Raw genomic sequence first — 14,355 nt, 5'->3', positions numbered from 1 at the left:
AATTTGGTGCATCGTGATGTATTTTATTTTAATTATTTTAGAGTTTCAATTAGTCAAGGAGTCTTATGTAATATGTATGTAACATGTGATTATGTGGGTATGTAACGTGTAAGGGTAATTACAGATTGTGGAGGAGCTATGGTTATGGGTAGTTAGTTAAGGATAGGAGTGATCTTAAAAGAGTTGTTATGTATTTATATCTCTTAATTGGAATGAAAATGAACGTAAAATTTCTAGAAAATCATAATTATTTAGGAGGTTGGTTGCTCTCAAAGTAACCTAATATCTATAAAATTCCTAAAAATAAGAAGGCACATAACAGGTTTTGTTCCTTGCTCTCTCTCTCTCTCTTATTTTCATAGTAGAAAGAGGTGGAGCAGTCAATCCCAAAGTTTCTTTTCATATACTCTCTCTATCTCTATTTTAGATTTGGTGAGTTATTGCATAAATTCAACTAAGTTTTATTCAATCTATTGGTGGAGAAGAAGAAATCATTATGGAGAAAAGTCATCTTTTGATGGAGAAGAAGAAATTAATCAAGAGAAAATAATTTTCAAAGAGAACATGAGGGAGATGAAGAAAATGTGAAGTATGGGTTTTAAGTATTCATAATTCACAAGAGAGGGGATGAGGATGAGAACCTACTTGCAGGTTTCCAATGCACTTGATGGAGAGACACGAAGAACAAATTATTTGTTGGACACATTGAGTGTTCACAACATTCACCATTTAGGGTAAATGTTGAAATGTAAAAAAAATCATGACTTCAAAAGCTCATGAGTTGGCAACTCAAACACACCCTTAACCTCTTTAGTAAAATAGTTTAACCTATTCAATCTTATATTAATCCATCATCTTCAATTTCATTTTCAACTTTGTCCCCAACTCTTTAAATATAAAAAATAAAAAAATCTTGATTTTTACTCAAATTTTTTTTTTTCCAATTGTTTCTTGCTTTTGAGACAAAGATTTAAGGAGATAAAATCTTAAGATTGAAAATGGGGTAAAAAATGTAATCTAAAGATTAAATATAATTTATTATAGGAGAAAAATCATGATGATTTGGCTAGATATTGATGAAGTATTTTAGAGTAAACCAAGATCAAGGTTGAAGATAATGTGTTGTGGGGAAATTAAAATCAAGACTGGTTAAAGATGAGGGTTTTAGGTCATTTTCTATTCTTTTTTAAGGGTAGAACAAGGTCAAGGGGCTTGTCACCGGTTTGAAAGTATAGCAAGGTATCTAAAATACTTACCAAGATGTGGAATCTCCTTGTCTAAATCACTCTTCTTTTTCACGTTGAATTTTTGATTGGCTACCTAAAGATGAGAATCATGAGAATGGCGGCTTTTAGTTTGGTGTGCATAGTAAATCTGGTCTGAGAGTAAGGTTAATTTCGTAATTGTGATTTTACATAAAGCTCCATAGGATAAGGTTTATACTTTATTGAGTTGCCTTTATATGCTTCTTGGGAGTGGGATCCTATGCTATCTCCCCCCAACACAATGCCTCCCTTGCACACCACAAGACACATTCTTTTAAGCTCTTGGAATCATTAGTGTTTGGTGATTCGTCCTAGTAATTTGACAACAAAATCTAGGGTTTCAATTGGGTTTGTTGGCCCACCAACTTGGCCAGGATTGATTAGAAACTTAACAAAAAAAATGAGTCATGATAATATGACGCCCCCCTCTGACATATGCCCTCATCACAGAATCCTAAATCATTTGCTTTGGGATACATAAGAAAAAGATTTATGATTATGCGTATCTCGAGAAAAATGATCTACAATTCTGTGATGGGGGTGCAGGGGAGCGAGTGTTAGAGGGGAGCGTCAGAAAATCATTACACTAAAAAATTAGTATAATTTAAGGCCTTTTGATTAAATTTTGTAATTTTGAATAGTCAATTTTAATGAATCATGTTTTTCTATAAAATTAAATGAAGGTAATTTAAGGAAAAAATGTACATATTTTAAACTTTTTAAGGAATATAGATCAACCATAGTCAGACCAACTTGATAAATTTTTGGGTTTCCATGTCGATAGGTTTAAAAAATATAGTTTTAACTCGTAGAATAGGGGTGGACTCGTAATTATCAGCCTTATGAAATTTGCGTGCACATAGAATTTGATAGGATCAAACCCTTAATAAGGCACTAATGTTGGAACATGATAGTTTCGTTTTCTAAAATATCTTAGGTTGTAGAATGTCTTTAGATGTATCATGCGTTGGCTTTTTCTTAACTCTTCTCATCCTATATAAATATTAATTTATCGTTATTTTTATTATTTTACTTCACCTATTTCATCAACACTCTCATATCAATATAATAATAAAAATTACAACTTAAAAATGATAATATTTCTAAGAAAGTAAATCAATTTTATTTTATTATTAATGAAAAAATATTTTATTTAACTATTTTACAGTAAAACGTAAGCATTATGTTCTTATTCATAATTCAGTTATATTTTCATTCATCACATATATATAATTTCTTGTGTTTTCTCTTACCCTAGTATACTCTATTTACTAGAAATAAATATTTAATGCACTTTTAATGATTTAAAGTTTCTAATACTTGAAAGATTTCATATTATTTGCAGGTGGCAACTAGATTAGTTGGTAAAATCTTTCGATGATGATACCGAAGACCAGGGTTCAAATTTCGACAACGTTGAGTTACTAAACTCATTAAAAACATACTTACCAATTAAACAAAATGATTTCTTATTATTATGTTGTAATTTGAAAAATATTTTAGTTTTTAATCAAGATTAGTTTACGAAAAAGAGAAAAACTAATAAACTAGGCGGGGGATGCAATAAGGTTTTCCGTATGGAACGGGTTTCCAACGTTTGGAAGGATCTAGTCATTAAGGTCGAGTCCAACTTGACGGAGAATAATATGTTAAGTATATTGATTGATATCTCTTAGATATTGGGACTATCTACTTGTCGAATGTGTTGGGTCAGATAAATTATCTTAATAAAGTTAGTAAAGAATATGTAAAATTCAGCAAGATCATATAAAATTTTGATTAAGATATTAAATACACGCCGACTCATCTTTCTTACAAAAATAGGATTTGGACATGATATTACATATAGGCTTTGTCAATCTATCTTATTTGAATATGCAAAATTTTCTTATTTTTAAGAAACATATACCCTTTCCTTTTAAATGCCAAGAACTTCACTCAATGATCTTTGATAAAAACAATTGAGGGTGCGACTCATATAAGTTGGAAAGGTGTGTGGAGTGTTGACCCCATGAATTAGGCTCAAGTCTTGTTGAACCCACTTTCACCCTTGACCATTGATCCCCTTCTTGCCTAGAAAAAAAAAAAAAGAACTTGATTACAACAAAAAATATTAGAGGAAGTAGTATTATAGTTGCAACTAACTTGGGCCAAATGTAAGAAATGAAAGTTAAAAAGTAAGGAAAAAACAGGATCGATATAAGAAAAAAAGGGAAGGTATTTTGTGTGGTGTGATGATAAAAATTTGGTGTGAATATATAATTAATGTGTTATAATAATAAAAAATGGTGTGACAATAAATGTTTTAACAATTGATACGTCATAACTGATCTATCATCATTTTGATGGAAATAAATCATACAAAAGGGGGTTTAAGGATAATCTACCTAACTCCATTAGAAGGTAAAGCCGAGCATCTTTGTAGGCAATTGATCACTTGTGTAGTCGAAATCCTGGTAGGGCTGACACCTCAATCTTCTCAAACAAATGCCATGGCATACGTGCGAAATGACCAATCCATTAGGAAGTTGACTTTTAGACTTTGATTAGCATTTTTCATTTTGACTTTCTCTGAGTTGTAGTCTCTTAGAATCACTCTTACATTTTTTAAATACATTCATTTTTTATTTTATACTTCTTACAGTCAACAATTGACTCTATAAGGCATAGTTGAACTTATTACCATTTCATATATTTAATAAAACACAATTGTAAGGCTCACTTTGTTATAATTGTCGGGATAAACGTTTCATCCATTACAGTTTTGTGTGAGATAAACATCCTATCAACTATAATTTTGTGATTCCACATAATTGCTACTCCTCTTCTTCCCTTTCAACTTTATTACTTTTTCTTTTCTCCTCCTTGTGATGTAATGTCTTTTCTCTCCCTCTCCACTCCTTTAATAATATTCCTTTAACTTTACTATCTTTCCCTTTTTAACCATTTAATGTCCCCTCTACCTACACTATTAGATTGGGGTCCACATTAGCCACCTCTTCAACTTTAATGTATTTCCTCTCATTCTCCCTTCTAATTTTTAATAATATCCCTCAAATTTTACTATATTTCCTCTTTTTACACCATTTTACAAAAAAATCTATTTTTCTCTTTTACCCCTTTAACTTTATTGTCTTTCATCTTACCACCTTCCCCATTTTCAATTATGTCATTCCAATTTTAATATCTCTCGGGTGAACTCTAATGTATATGTAATGTATATATATAGGACAACATTCAGTAGTAAAATTGCAAACAACATTCTAGACAAAGTTTTGTTTTATATGGTTAAATTTTTTTGGAATAGGTTAATTTTTTGTGAGGATGATTTCTATGGCGAGGGGATCATCCTCACAAAAAATTAGCTCATTCCGAAATACTAACCCCATCAAAAGTAGTTACAAACTAATAGTAAAAAATTGATGATTCATGATTCTTCAACTTATAAATTAGGGTTAGAAATTTTAGAATAGGTTGATTTTTTTTGTGAAGATGATTTCCTCACCATAGAGACTATATCCTCACCAAAAAATTAGACCATTATGAAACTTTTATCCCATATAAGACAAAACACTTTGTCTACAGAACCTGACCCAAATATATATATGGGTCAGAAGTTTTATAATGGACTAATTTTGTTGAGAATAATCTCCATGGTGAGGAAATCATCCTCACAAAAGCATATAGCCCATTCTGAAACTTTTAACCGCAATTTTACAAGATGAAGAAGTGTGAACCATTCATTATTTGTAAATAACTTTTGATGGGTTTGAAGTTTCAGATTGGACTGATTCTTTGTGAGAATGATGTCCCCAGTTCCCACCACATATCATCCTTACAAAAAATCAAATCATTTCGAAACTTTAAATCTGTACAGGATAAAACACGTTAGCTAAAATGTTGGCTTCTTTAGGGTCAAGGGGATATAAAGGAAAAACAATAAAGTTTGAGTGGTATTATTTGTCTAAGGGGAGAAAAGAAAATTGAAGGGTAATTATTGAAAAAGGTAGTAGAGGACAAACAATAAAACTAGAGGGATATTCCTAAAAAGAGAGGTAAATGAGGAAAGAAAATAAAGTTGGAAAGGCATTTTTAAAAAGAAAAAGAAGAGGAAATTATTAAAATTAAAAATAGTCCTCGATGGGAAATGTTCGGCACCCTATGCTTTACCCTACACTTTACTCTATGTGTTTTGTCCTACATGGGTTAGAAGTTTTGGAATGAGCTGATTTTTAATGATAATGATCTCTACGATTAGAAGATCCTCCTCACCAAAAATCAGCTCATTCCGAAATTTCTAGTCCCATGTTTACAAGTTGAAAAATTGTGGATCGTCCATTTTTTGTAAATCATTTTTGATAGGATTAGAAGTTTTGGAATATGCTGATTTCTGGTGACGATGATCACCTCACCATAGAGATCATCATCACCAAAAATCAGCATATTCCAAAACTTCTAACCCATGTAGGACAAAACATTTAGGGTAAAGCATAGGATAAAGTGTAGGGTGCTAAACGGGACCATATATACACACACGCAATTGGATTGGTTTTCATCTGTCCCATAACACTCATGATACGTACATCTACCTTAATCATTTAGCTTTGATTATATGGATAATAATTTTATGTTATAATTGATATGCTTTTATTATACACGATAGAGACATCCAGATCGTGTTTTTCATCACCCAACACTCAATCAACTTTTAAATTGTACTCATGCATTCAAAATTAGACAGTCCTCAAAAAAAATTACAAAGTGAGTATTAACAACCTAGGACCTCATTAAAACCTATTGTCATCTTTATTAGATGGACTTACCCTATGTCCCATGACATCTTTATGCGTCCAATGAAGGCCGCATACATGCATTTAATAGCTTTAAGCTATAGCCAAAAAAACATCTCCCTTCATCCCATACATGCAAAAATATTTAATAAACCCTCTAATGGGAGCCTTTTTTAATAAATGCTCCTTAACTTTTAAGGGGGTATCTTGATATCACAATTAATAAAATATTTCTTTCTTGATGCTCCTTCACCCTATGAAACGTAAAACTCAAATCATTCAGATCTACTATTCAAATAATTGAAATTGACCAGTCGAATAGTCAATCTCGATTAATTTGAATCACTGATCTCAATGATTCATCAAGATTTGCATTTTTAGAATCATTGACTTGGACCATTGTAAAAAAAATCAATTTCGATAATTCGAAGAAAGTTTGAACGATCGATCTCAATAATTTTACATTGAAAGATTGAAGACTGAGGAGCATTAAAAAAGAAAGATTTTCCCAACGTTAGGGTTGATTAAGTAATTTTCCCTTAAATTGGGTATAATACAAAAATACGCACCTTAGACAATTACCATTAATCAACGGTTGGGACGTGATGGGTCCACTTGGAAGATTGACTTATAACTCCCACCAAAATTCTTTGATGACAAGAGATCTGTCGGTGATTGACTGACTGTGACTTATCTATCACCAATCAGAATATTTTCTTTTCCTCTATTTGATCCAACGTTTGTAAATCGGACACGTATAGTTTTGAACTTCATGATCGAAAAGACCAAAATTATGGTCAAAAATCGCCCTCTAAGACCGATTTGGATGTGAAAAAATCTACATAAGGCCGAATTACTGGTCAAACATTAATTGACCTTGTGGACCAATAAGGCTGTGCCACGTGGCATTTATTTAAGAGAGTATCTGATTTTGATGGGCCTTACTGCCCAGCCAAGTTGGTCTCCATTATTTTTGTTGGGTCCCTCCACAGAGACTGGTGCTTGGCCCACAGAATGCTTTTCAAACCAGGGTCTAGTCCATCTCGTATCGACTCATAAACAGGGTTGACTCACCCGACTCATCTTAATTTAAAACTAATAAAATCAATTAAACGAAACCTAAATGACTCGGACGAGTCATATCGTTCTCGAACGATTTTTTAAAACATATGGGCGCCTACCCATTCGATAGAAACGCGGTTCTTGAATATCTCTGCCACTCTTCGTCTTCTCTCTCTGACTCTGCCTAATTTAGAAACACAGTCTTTAAGGCTTTTTTCCTTTAAAATCTCATACTTTGCTCCTCTTCTTCTACAATTCCAAATCTAGGGTTTCGAAAAGTTAGCAAACACATCTCCTTCGATTGAACGATCCAGATCTCCTCCTTCTCTCAGTTTTTAATTTCTCTTTCTGCTCCGAATCCACCATTGTAGAGCAGAGATTCTTTGTATCAACAATGAAGTTGGCGTGATTAGTTATATTTTACGAGATCTAGATTCTGGAATTAGCTTCCTTTTTTTCTTTCATGAGATTTGTAAGTCATTTTGAGCGTTTATTATAGATCTGATTTCTTCTCAATTATGATTCGTTGTGTTGGATCTTTTGTTTCTTTTTTTACTGATTTTGTTGTTGTTGCTAGATTTGATGTGAGAATTACCTTTTTTTTTTTTTTTTTTGGTGAATTTTTAGTTGCTGCTGTGGATCAGTGTTATTTAGTTTGATCAATCTGTTTTACTTTAGACTTGCTTTGCTGAGTAGAATATTTGAATATATTAGATACTTAGGTTAGCTGTTTGTGCTGTGCTCAGAAGTTCATGTTTTTATTTTCTTGCCTAATATGGGAAAAACTTCTTGAATTCTTCAGAGAGATGCTAAAGGTCTGTTGAAAGTGCAATAGTTTGTTAATTTTATATTGATTGTTTGGTGATTTTTACAAACATGGCGACAGACTAAAGTTACTAACGGTTCTTCAGTATCTTTCTTGCTTTCATGGATACTGGTGCTGTTGTCTACTTTTTACTTATTTTTGAGTTATTTTGAAGTAGTAATTTTTAACAGGGAAAATTAGCTGTAAAAAGTCAGGTTTGCTTTACTGTTCTTCAATCTTCTTATTAACTTAGATGCATAAGTCCAATGCGGAAGAACACTCACTCCTTGTTTCACACTATGGAATTATATGAAGAACTAAAAAGAGAAAAAAAAAATAATCTTTCACAGCAGGCGGCCGTCATGATCTACTAGTTACGATGTATAGTAGAGGTCATTTTGGGCCATGAGTTCCTCCGAAAAAAAAAAAAAAAGAAGAAGAAGAAGAAGAAAAAAACCTTATCTTTTGCAGTCAATCCTCATGTTCTACTAGTTATGATAGATAGTAGAGGTCATTTTGGCCATGGGTTTGTCCATCGAAGATCTTTTTTTAGAGGGAAAAATGACGAATTTTCGTTTAATTAATCACAATATTATTCTCTTAATAGTTATCCTCAATGGGCATTTATTAAGCTCGAGTTGTTTTAAATTGCTACAATTTTCAGGGTTCTTATGCTAGTACTAAAATGGGCTGGGAATTATTTCCAGGTACACCATGGCGAAAATGCATCCAGGAGATAGTAGAACTCGGAGCTCCGTGTCTATAGTTATTGTAGTTGGCTTGTGCTGTTTCTTCTATATTTTAGGTGCATGGCAGAAGAGTGGTTTTGGTAAGGGAGACAGCATAGCTTTGGAAATCACCAAGCAGACAGATTGCAGTATTATATCCAATCTAAATTTTGAAACACACCATAGTGGTGAAGCAGGGGCAACAATCGATGAGTCTGAAATAAAATTCAAAGTTTTTGAACCTTGTCATGCTAAGTTTACTGACTACACGCCTTGCCAAGATCAAAAACGGGCGATGACCTTCCCTAGAGAAAATATGAACTACAGAGAGAGACATTGTCCACCCGAGAAAGAAAAGCTGCATTGCCTTGTCCCTGCACCGAAAGGATATGTGACCCCATTTCCATGGCCCAAGAGTCGTGACTATGTACCATATGCAAATGCTCCATATAAGAGCTTGACGGTTGAGAAGGCTATTCAGAATTGGATTCAATATGAGGGCAATGTGTTTAGATTCCCGGGTGGAGGAACACAGTTCCCCCAAGGGGCTGATGCGTATATTAATCAACTTTCATCTGTGATTCCAATTAAAAATGGGACAGTGAGAACTGCATTGGATACTGGCTGCGGGGTATGTTGAAATCTTTGAATGATGCTTAATCTATTTATTTTCAGCAAGTTTTGATTTGGTGACTGCTATTTATTTTTATTTTTCTAGTTGATCTGATAAATGAGGGAAAATGTGATTAGGTTGCAAGTTGGGGTGCGTACCTTTTGAAAAGAAATGTGATAGCCATGTCATTTGCACCGAGGGACTCACACGAAGCACAAGTGCAATTTGCTTTGGAAAGGGGTGTGCCTGCAGTAATTGGTGTGCTTGGAACCATAAAGCTCCCTTACCCGTCAAGAGCATTTGACATGGCTCATTGTTCACGATGCTTAATTCCATGGGGGGCAAATGGTGAGTATAGGTAGTGTAGTCTACGTGTAGAAGTGATGTCTTTTGGACAACTCCCAAATTTAAGTTTAAAATTCAATGGTGAAAAATATCTTTTGTTTATTTAATATTTTTTGCTTTCAAAGTTCATAAAATTTTGTCCTCTACAACCCTGTGGCATCGGATCATGTTTTTGTATGCCACAAGGTGAGGTCAACAACCTTTAGTAAGAATTGATATCTTACTGAGTAAGGCTAGTCGGACTCTTTACTTGTTTTGGGCCTGTTGAAAGTACCTGGTTAGACACACCCCATATGCATGTCTGACATTAACACACGTGCATTTACATAGAACAAACGTCAACTATTGCAATAGTTAACCTCAGAACATTTTCAGTTTTTTTTTTCTTTTTCAAGAAAGTATTTGGGTCATTGCATAATGATTGTGTGGACTGTCTGATAGCATTTGAACTCCTCTATTTGCAGATGGTATGTACATGATGGAAGTGGATCGTGTTCTCAGACCTGGTGGTTACTGGGTACTTTCTGGTCCTCCCATCAATTGGAAAAATAACTACAAGTCATGGCAGCGTCCCAAGGAGGAACTCCAGGAAGAGCAAAGAAAGATTGAGGAGATCGCCAAACGACTTTGCTGGGAAAAGAAGCACGAGAAGGGTGAAATGGCGATTTGGAGAAAGAGAATAAATGCCAATTCATGCCCTGGTAAAGATGATTCTCAGGCTAATATGTGTGAATCCACAAATGCAGATGATGTTTGGTAAGTTGATGCACCAATTATTGTTATTATTTTTACTTGGAACCAATTTGATTCCGTCTTTTGCTAATGTTAGGAGCAAAGTTATGGGTAGAATTGAAGGTGCCACCTTGGTGAGATGGTAAAGTTCGTGAATGGTAGTGCCATAGACTTGGATCAAACCATTTCATCACACTTAAACTAAGTTCACAAATTCCCTAGAGCCAAACTTATCAGGGTACAATATATGATCTTTATGTGGAACATCACTTACTAGTAGCTACATCAAACTTAACTGCTCTACTAGATATTAAATTTCCTCTATGAAGTCTTACCAAATTTAACAAAATATTGTAATAAGAGAATGGAGTGATATGGTGCTAGATCTTACTGTGATCATTATGCTTCCTCGAATAAGATTTAGTCAAAGTTCTTTCACTACTAAGCCATGCAAAATCATTATATTTATTGCAACTAGAATAATCACATTATTACAGTAAATAACCCATTACAATAACTACTCAACTTCCTTTATTCTCATTATCATAACTACCCTAATACATCTCAACCACTATGTCATCACCATCTGTTGTTCCTCACATGGAGAAACTGTAGGGGCCTAAGTTCTTCATAGTTCATGGCACAAAAAGTCAAGCTGCAGCCTGGCTGTTATTGCTCTCGTTTAGCAGTTGTGCATTCTGTAGCACACTTATGACATACTTGCAACCTGGCTTAGAGCACTCCCTTTTGTATCATGCTTGCATTCTAGAACTCATATATTACATGGCTTTTGTTAAATGTTAATTGCACTTTGCAGAGTGCCCAGATCACATTTGACTACCCATCAGGGATTTTGTCGTTCTTTATACACACAACATTATAAGGTCATTGGAACAACTACGGGGTTTTCTCTCCTTCTGATGAGTTTTGTAGGGTTTTTTTTACCCTTCTTTTTAATCATTAACTTGTGAGGAAGGAATATGATCATATGTTTTTTACCTGTTTTAATGAAAGTTTTTATATTTTCAGTTTGGGTTTCTATATTTTGTCATCATCAGCTTTGCACCCTAAATATTTTTTTTTTCCTTTTGGGGATGTTTTAGGTACAAGAAGATGGAGGCATGCATAACTCCTTTTCCCGAAGTTAACAGTCCAGACGAAGTTGCTGGAGGCGAATTGAAGGTGTTTCCTGACAGGCTTAATGCTGTCCCTCCCAGAATATCTAGTGGATCTATTCCTGGAGTCCCTGTTGAGACATACCTAGAGGACAACAAAATATGGAAGAAGCATGTAAAAGCATACAAGAAGATAAATAAGATCATTGATTCAGGGAGGTATCGCAACATTATGGATATGAATGCAGGATTGGGCAGCTTTGCAGCAGCAATTGAGTCTTCAAAATTATGGGTCATGAATGTTGTACCCAATATTGCTGAAAAGAACACTCTGGGTGTTATATATGACCGGGGGTTGATCGGTATATATCATGACTGGTACATCTTTCTGAACTTTTGACTTATTCTAGTCATTGTGTTGAAAGCATTGCACTTATTGTATGCTTTTCCCAAATATCGTTGCTTCTAATTACCTTATGTATTGAGCTTATTTGGATAGGGTCCCTCGTAGATTCCAAGGTAAAAGAACAACTTCATTGACAACCACGTGGATCAAATTGATATACCTATTTCTGGATTCTTGTCTTGTTGAATATTTTGACCTTACAAATGGCCATTATATATCATATGCTTACAATTTTGTTCTCTTTGATTTTACATTTTATGCTTCTATAGACACAATAGGATTAGTACTCAGACTAGATATACCTTTTATGTAAATCTAGGGAATCTTTTTTCCCTTTTACACTTTTTGTTATCTTGTATGTATTAATAGTTGCGTCGCTTACTAGTTGATATGTCAAGCCCTGGATTTTGGGGATCTGCAACCCGGCATATGTCCCACAGCTTGACCCGCAATCCAGAACGTGGGGGTAAGATGAAATGTAACCTTAATAATACACACTCTTATACATGAGTCAACTCAACTCACATCATAACTCGGTCGAGACACCTTCCCCACTAATTTATTTACAAACTTTTTATTACTAGATAGATTGACTTTTAGTCAATTGGGTGATAGAAAAGTTACTCTTATCATTTTTTTCTTTATTTATTTATGGGTTGTTTGAAGTAAGGTGTCAAATCTGAAAATTATGTGCTGTCCAAAATTTGGTCCGACTTGGGATCCAATTTGCTTGCACCCGCTTCCGTGAAGAATGAGAATCTGGGCAAACCTGAACAAAGTTATGATTTTCATTACTCTTTTCATATCAAAAACCCTTTTGCAAAACCATTTAGAAACAAAGTGTAGAGGAAATTTCTATTATAAGGAGTTCTAGATTTCAATGTGTTTAACAAGTACCTTTGTTAAATTATAGTGCTTCCACTCCAAGTACATTATCACATAGACATTTACACATACATTTTGATTTGTCATTTGAGTCAATCATCCAACGGATGTGAGAAACGCTCAAATTTGGGCTTCAAAGAACTTGTACAAAATTCCGATTGCCTAAAAGTTGATCTATCTAATAATAAAAAAATTAGTTAGTACGAAAAATAGTGCGGGAGTGTCTCGATCGAGTTACGGTGTGAGCTGACTCATGTTTATGTGTGTATTACTAAGGTTACATTTCATCGCGCCCCCCCCCCCCCCCCCCCAAGGTTCTGGATCATGAGACGGGCTGTGGGATATATACCAGTTCACAGGTCCCCCAAAATCCAGGGCTTGACATAGTAGTATACACAGCATGAAGAAGATCTATGTTCCTCTTGTTTATGTCCCATCATGTATTGCTTAAAGCTTTGTGACTGCTGCTCAGATTTTTAACCTTTGTAGGCTGCCCTTGAGTGTAAGTCTGTGTTACCACATACAGAGCACTTTCTCCTCCATGGTTTCTACTTACGCTGCTTTGCAAATGCTTAATAATCACCCATCTTGACTTGAAGCCAATTTTGCTGTAATGTGTTTGTCTACTGGTCTTGCATGTCCAAAGTAGTCGTTTAATATTTTTGTTCTGAGATTGGTTCACTTTATTATTATTATTCCAACATTTGTCATTGTTCTTGGTTCATTTTCAGGTGTGAAGCCTTCTCAACATACCCAAGGACATATGATCTTATCCACGCTAATGGTGTTTTCAGCTTGTACAAGGACAAGTAAGTCTTTCAAGGGTTTTGTATCCCTTGGATACACTTGATACTATACAGTAAGAATTGTTAAAAAGTAGCTAGGGTTATGATTATGACCTACTTTGTACTTCATATTGGTATAAAAGTTTCGAACCATGGTCCTTACACTTGGTACTAGTTACGTTTTATATTGTTACCACTCTCACTCTTTAACACGTTTAAAATTAAACCAGATGTAATACGGAAGACATTCTTCTGGAGATGGACCGTATTCTGAGACCAGAAGGAGCAGTCATATTCCGAGATGACGTCGATGTGTTAATCAAGGTGAAGAAGATTGTGAGTGGGATGAGATGGAATACAAAGATGGTCGATCACGAGGATGGTCCCCTTGTTCCCGAGAAGATAATGATTGCTGTCAAACAGTACTGGGTTGTAGGTGAAAACAACTCCACAACTTCATCATGATAATTGGATAATAAAGATAGGAAAGGTTACGTCCAGCAGGATTTTCAGCATTCTGCAATACTGTTCTCGGGGGTCTGTGTTTGCAAAGAGTATTTTTAATTCCCCTGAGCATATTTTATTTGTCAAATTGGTTGACAACCCAATGGAGATGGGGTTTCTACAGTCTTCTTGAGTGTATTAATTATTTTAATCGAGGCTGTGTTTTGTTGTGATGGTAATAGGTAAGTCTAGTTTCTGTCCCACGCTCCATAATATTCATGTTGTATTATTTAATTTGCAATTTTAAGATTGTAATGTTTACGTCTCTTAGAAAACAACTCTAAACAATGGGCCGTTGTCTGATTCTAGCTTTAGTCGAT

The 14,355-nt window shown here is 34.5% G+C and overlaps 1 protein-coding gene across 1 annotated transcript; it reads left to right on the top strand.

Moving 5' to 3' along the window:
* The first annotated feature begins 7,251 nt into the window (after positions 1-7,251).
* LOC147405777 (putative methyltransferase PMT2) lies at positions 7,252-14,338 on the top strand. The gene is made up of 7 exons (XM_086433621.1): positions 7,252-7,589; positions 8,630-9,281; positions 9,401-9,611; positions 10,073-10,364; positions 11,444-11,833; positions 13,478-13,555; positions 13,762-14,338. The coding sequence occupies exons 2-7, from the start codon at positions 8,637-8,639 to the stop codon at positions 13,994-13,996; spliced, it is 1,851 nt and encodes a 616-aa protein (XP_086289747.1). The 5' UTR covers positions 7,252-7,589; positions 8,630-8,636; the 3' UTR covers positions 13,997-14,338.
* The last annotated feature ends 17 nt before the right edge of the window (positions 14,339-14,355 follow it).

Source organism: Akebia trifoliata, chromosome 3 (assembly GCF_017979445.1).
Source record: "Akebia trifoliata isolate Shusen 1 chromosome 3, ASM1797944v1, whole genome shotgun sequence".
Classification (NCBI taxonomy): Eukaryota; Viridiplantae; Streptophyta; class Magnoliopsida; order Ranunculales; family Lardizabalaceae; genus Akebia; species Akebia trifoliata.
This window is presented reverse-complemented; position numbering and strand designations above follow the sequence as displayed.

Coding starts and splice junctions, on each gene's coding strand:
- LOC147405777 (XM_086433621.1), top strand. CDS start 8,637: ATGGCGAAAATGCATCCAGGAGATAGTAGAACTCGGAGCTCCGTGTCT. Junction 10,365..11,443: donor ACAAATGCAGATGATGTTTG/GTAAGTTGATGC, acceptor GGGATGTTTTAG/GTACAAGAAGATGGAGGCAT. Junction 11,834..13,477: donor ATCGGTATATATCATGACTG/GTACATCTTTCT, acceptor GTTCATTTTCAG/GTGTGAAGCCTTCTCAACAT.